Below are 6,000 nucleotides of genomic sequence, written 5' to 3'. Positions count from 1 at the left end.
TAAAAAGCACCCAAATACTCACTAACAAGCATAAAAAATAGAACACTAGCAGCACCCTGGAAAGCTTAGGGTCCCATTCCAATCTCTCCTCAACCTTTATCCCAGAAGTAGGCACTATTCTGAAATGTGCGCTTGTCATTCCTTTGCTCTGTCATTACATAAGGCAGAGAAGTGCACAGTTCTTAAATATAAAGTTCAGTGTCTTTACAGTGATGTGTATCTCCATGTAACCAGAACACAGATTAAGATATGCAGCACTGACAGTTCCCCAGAAAGCTATATTGTACCCTCTCTTGGTCATTACCAACCCAAATGCAAACAACATATTTCCTTCAGTTAACATAAAACAATGTTGCCAGTTCTCAGGATTAATATAAAAAGAATCATGAAGCATATATTTTTTGCCTCTCGATTCTATCACTCAACATTATGGTTTTGAAATATATTCACCTTGTTACAGGTATCATTGCACTCTCATGGCTGCATCATTTTTCACATTTTAGTTGTCTAGTCTATGGCCCATGAACATGGATTACGTCATCTGAAGCTACATGAATAGGGTTGCTACAAACATCTTTGTGCATGTCTTATTAGTAGGTGAATGCATTTAAGTTTTGTTTCACTTACACCTATGAGTGGAAATTCTGGGCTCAAGAGTTGGTATTTGTTTAGCTTGGGTAGATACTGCAGTTTTCCAAAGTAGATATATCAATTTAAACTCCCACCAGCAATATGTGTGAGCTCTGATTGCTCCACACTTTCTTCAAAACTTGTTCTTGTCATTTAAAAAAAATCTTAGCCATCTGGTGGATTTGTAATGGTATATGTCATCGTGGCTCTAATTTGAATTTTCCTAAAGACTGCTGTGATTTTGAGCACATTTACATATGCTCATTATCCATTTGGATATCCCTGTTTATGAAATGCCTGCTTCAGTCCTTTATCCTTCCTTAAAATTAGGTTGTCTGCATTTTACTTAATGATTTGTAGAAGTTATTTATATACTCTGGGTACAATTCTTTTGTTAGATGTGTATATGGCAAATATTGTCTTGATTCTGTGAGTTATCTTTTAACATACTATTCCTTCTTGATTCTCAGATCTTTATTTCTGGATTTATTTTCTTTCTTAAGAGTACATCCTTTATATAGTTCTATACTGGAAATTCAAGTGATTATAAATCCTCTTTTTTTCCAAACCTGTAAAAGTCTTTTATTTCTATTTTTTAAAAAAATTGTTTTGGTTCACAGCTCTTGAGAGTGTTTCCCCCATACCCTGGCTTCCAGCTTCTGTTTTGGCCTTGGTAAAGTTTACTGCTTGCCCCATTGATGTACCAGCCTTATTCCTGTATCCACCTTCTCAAATTTCATTATTATATGATATATTGGGAAATTACTTTTTTATCCTTCTTGGGATATTCTGTATTTTCCAAATCTGAGAAAGATTTATTTACTAATTCTAGAAAGTTCTCAGATATCATTATCTTTGCATTATTGTCTCACTTCAGCCTTGCACCAGTCTCCCAATTTCTCCTGCTCCAACGCCAATTAAATAAACCTTGTGCCTTCATACACTCATCTCAATGTCTTTTTACCATCTTTTTTTTTATAATTTTCTATTTTTTTTAAACTGCATTCTGGATGATGGCTTAAGATCTACTATCCCCAAAAACTTTCTTTTCTGTTGTGCCATATTTTTTTTATTATTATTACTTTTTTTTCCCCCTTTTATGGCCACTCTGCAGCATATGGAGTTCCCAGGCCAGGGATCAGATCTAAGCTGCAGTTTGACCTATGCCTGCAGCTGCAGCAAACCTGGATCCTTTAACCCACTGTGCCAGGCTGGAGATCAAGCCTGTGTCCTGGCACTGCAGAGATGTTGCCAACGCCATCGCACCACAATGGGAACTCCCGTCACTTTTTTTCCTAATATCGTTATGGTTTTCAGTATTTTTACAAAGACAAGACCAGTAGAATAAGTTTCAGTTTCAGATTGTCAGTCAATATACAAGACACAACAGGCTTATCCAGCAACAAGTTTGCTTACCTTAGTAAAGGGTAAACAACAGATAGCAAGCATTATGCAGAGCAAGAAAATCCTGGAGCCTTCAGACACCCAGATGCAGCATCTCATGTGCCCAATCATTGCACTGTTATCAAAAAATGACAAGAAAATGTTAAGAGTGTGCATCACATCTGTGTAGGGAAGCTACAGGGAGTAAGGCCTCTCAGCCTAGTCACCTAAAGGCCATTCTTTAGTATGGTTTCAGTACATTAATGACAGAATATATAATAAATAATTGTGATGGTCATGGACATTGTGCTTATACTTACCTTTCATAAGCAGTACAACCCCTTAGAGTAGTTCAAATAATATTCTTCTGGGCCCAGTCCATCTCAAAGTGGGTACACTGGTCCCACAGACCCCACCCGTGCTCATTTCTCCATTTCCCAAATTATAATCAAAACAGACATATATATTGGCTCTTGGAACCATAGCAATGGTCCCTTGGTCTGGCTCTTCTAGTAGAAAAAGCTGAATTGAATCCCTTAAAACTACCTTCATTTACTTCTGGCCAATCTAGTGATTATAAACTAATATTGCATCCTGGGGTATTGGCAGAAATCAATACCACTCATGAAGAGCTAAAAAAGATAAATCTTTTATATAAAAGATAGAATCAACTATTAGGGAGAAAAATAAAATAAAGTGGAAAGGAGTCAAGAAGAATCAGGTGGGGTTGAGGTTCCAGTTTAAGGTTGTAGGGTCAGGGCAGGCATTTGTATGAAATCAGAGGGAAGTGAGGGGGTCACCTGTGTGGATATCTGAGATAAGGGCAGTTCTTGATGGAGAGAAAGCAAAGTCAAAGGCCTAGAGGCAAGACAGTTTTGTCTTGTTTGATGAGCAGTGAGGAGGCCGGTATGACTTGGACACAATGAGTGAGAGGACAAGAGGTCAGAGAAGTAACAGGAACAGATTGTGTAGGGCTTTGTAGATCATTTTAGGAATTTTGGATTTTATTCTGAGTGAGGTGAGAAGCAACTGTGGTGTGGAATACTGTTGTTTTAATGAGATCACTCTGGCTGCTGTGTTAAGAACTGATTGATCAGTAGCAAGAGCAGGAACAGAGAGACTGGTTACAGGGTTACTGCAGAAACTCAAGAAGAGATGATTGAACTTGGGCCACAGTGGTACAATAGAAGCAGTAAAAAGTGGCAAAACTTAGCAAATATTTTGATGGTAAAATCTAAAGGATACTTTCATTCTATTGGATTCAGTTTTCAGTATTCCAGCCTTAGAGGATATATTGGGATCCTAATTCTGGCTCTTCCTTCTCATGAATTTTACATACTCCTTCCTTTTAGAAGTAATTATGTTACATAAGCTTTTGGATAAACATCCAGAAGTCTCATTAATGTTGACTTTGATCTTAAAACAAACACTTCTTACATAAAAGTCTTGGTTATGAGAGCTAAACACATCTCAGAGACACTTTGCTTTCTCCTTTCTCATCTCCTTCCTAAAATTGTTTGACTCAGTTAGTAAGAGGGCAGCGTTAATCACTGGAGTCTTGGCATCTATCTACGTTATCCAGACATACTGTGAAATTTGGTCCTTGTGCTCAGCACTATGGGTCCCTGGTTGAGGGGAGCAGGGTATCCCTCCTGGCTTCTTAACACAGGGAGCCTCTTCCTTAATAGTAAAGAACTGACTTCGACCCCAATTAAGACTATCTTAGTTGTTAACAACAGGAAGATAGTTATTCCATAGTTAAACATGACAAAGAACATACACACATGCCAAAGAAAATTTATTTTCAACCTTCCCAAATCTTCCATAGATGAATAGGATGTTTATGACACCTTTCAAATTCAAGAGAACTGGAAAGCACGGTATAGAAAAGAACTACATTGTGAGACATGTTATATATGATTTCCACTAGAAAACCCCTGATGATTTACAACCAAGCTAAGACATGTATTGTCTTGATTTTTCTAACCAAAGAATTGTACTTACTAAGAGTATAGATTTGTTTGCATATACCAAATAAAAATACTAATTACTCTTTGTTATTTAAAAATAACAACTTGGCCTGTGAGTTCTCTGAGTCTGTCTGCCAAGGTTGTTGAGAAAGGATTCTCAGTGGACGCCAACAACCAAATGTGGGGACATAAACTTTCAAAAGTTCCTGTTCTTATGGGCACAAACAAGCAAAACAAATAAAAGTGAAACCATCTCAGAAAACCTCAGAAATAGGAAATAAACAAATGATATATCCATATCAAATCACTAACAATCTTTGGGTATTGAAAATCAGGGTTCATTTCAACTTAAAAAGGAAGAAAAAAAGATCAGAATACAAATATCATACAAAAGACTTTCATTTTTTTTCTCAGTTGAAAAGTTGTTTCATGATTTGTTGCCTTCAAAAACTCTTTAGTACTAAATCAATGAATATTTTCTAGACATAATGTAAAATAATTATGAAATATGAAATTAGCTAAGTTTCTGTATAGAGTATGACCTATGAACCAAGTCCAAAGCTTGGCATTAAGTTCCTGTATGATTTTAATGAGATAGTTATACACAAGTGAATATGGCTCTCCTACGGTTCTAATAAACATTCATCTAAGGGATTTTCTAGTGTACAGGACATGAAAACATATTATCAGATCTTTGGTGATATGGCAGTAATGAACTCTGGTTATTAGAGGACAGTGGAGAAAGTTATGGAAAATTCCTGTAACTCACAATGGATTTGGCTGTTAAGCCTCAAACATACTTATTCATAGTGTATTTCTAAAACATAATGAAAATGTGAAGTCAAACTCACTTCCACAGCTTCAAGGGAATTAGATAAGAAACCTGGGTATTTTAGATCACTCGAAATAACTTTGTTATTTTTAACAGGAATGATGGTAACACTAAAAAGTGCCAAATCAAATTCTGAGAAAATGTTCGATGAGCTTAATTGTTGGTAGTAGAGATAAGAACCATCGAAAGTGTGCACATTAAATAAATATGTCCTAAATAACAATAAAACAATACATACAAATTTTGGCACAACAGAATACACCATGTGAATTTCATATCATAGGTTGCTCTGTAAGTTTTCTCTGTTAAAATTTTTAAGTTTGTTCTCTCCTTTGCAGTGGCCAGTCAAGTTTCTTCTGGGGTCCATTGAGGAATATCTGGTTTTTTTTCAGCTAGAAGGCGAGGTTTTCTTTTCCACTGCAACATTTATATTCACCGCCCAAGCGGTTTCATTCACATCTAGTTATTTTCGATGTTTTTCATTTTTTGAAGATTTCTATAAGAAAAAAGATTAAGAGGGGTTCATGAAAAATATGTATTAGCCATAGTCAGGAAAGAAACTACTTTCATTCAAACATTGTAGGACAGTCACATGCATATATTTTTTTGAGAAATAACTGGGAATAAAATAAGAAGAGCTAAAAAAAATCCACAAAAGCAAAGAATTAATGTAAATTCTTCAGAAACAAAGTAGATATTTCTATGAGATAAAACCTTAAATTTTTAGAATGCTTTTCAGTTTACAAAGTGCTTTTCTTTGCATTTTAGTTTATCCTTATAAAAAACTCTATTACATAGCTAATGTAAGATAAAAAAACTGAATCCACAGTTAAGAGGCTTGCCCAGCAATCACACAGCTAGTAAGAGACTGGAGCTTGATTGTGCTCTAAAAAAAATGTCTGATTGCAGACCCATCACTTTGGCTGTGACACAACGGCTATGGAATGAAGCCCAAACACAGTGTAGCGCTAAAGATGGCAGAGCAGAAAGGGGTACCTATAATGTTATACTGAATAAAAGCAACAGGTCTCAAGCGCAAGCTGTATACAATTTCTAGTTTCTAATGGACCTATACACAGACTAGACATTAACACATCATATCATACTCTCAAGGCAAGCAAGTTACACTGCAGACAGGAATTCAGTCTCAGTTCATGAAAGACAGATATTTCTTTCCATTCTGGG

The 6,000-nt window shown here is 36.0% G+C and overlaps 1 protein-coding gene across 5 annotated transcripts in view; it reads right to left on the bottom strand.

The window, feature by feature from the left end:
- Positions 1 to 3,790: 3,790 nt before the first annotated feature.
- The window catches only part of THEMIS (thymocyte selection associated), a 225,843-nt gene continuing 223,633 nt past the window's right edge, over positions 3,791 to 6,000 (bottom strand). For all 5 annotated transcript variants that reach the window (XM_084956926.1, XM_084956918.1, XM_084956915.1 and 2 more), the window contains one exon: positions 3,791 to 5,311. In XM_084956926.1, coding sequence (XP_084813052.1) covers positions 5,295 to 5,311 — 17 coding nt within the window. In that variant the 3' untranslated portion in view covers positions 3,791 to 5,294. The remainder of the gene's footprint in view (positions 5,312 to 6,000) is intronic.

The sequence above is a fragment of the Sus scrofa genome, chromosome 1, assembly GCF_054392235.1.
Source record: "Sus scrofa isolate SSC_HxYL_T2T_F1_AM1 chromosome 1, Sscrofa_HxYL_maternal_Yorkshire_Landrace_v2.0, whole genome shotgun sequence".
Taxonomy (NCBI): Eukaryota; Metazoa; Chordata; class Mammalia; order Artiodactyla; family Suidae; genus Sus; species Sus scrofa.
This window is presented reverse-complemented; position numbering and strand designations above follow the sequence as displayed.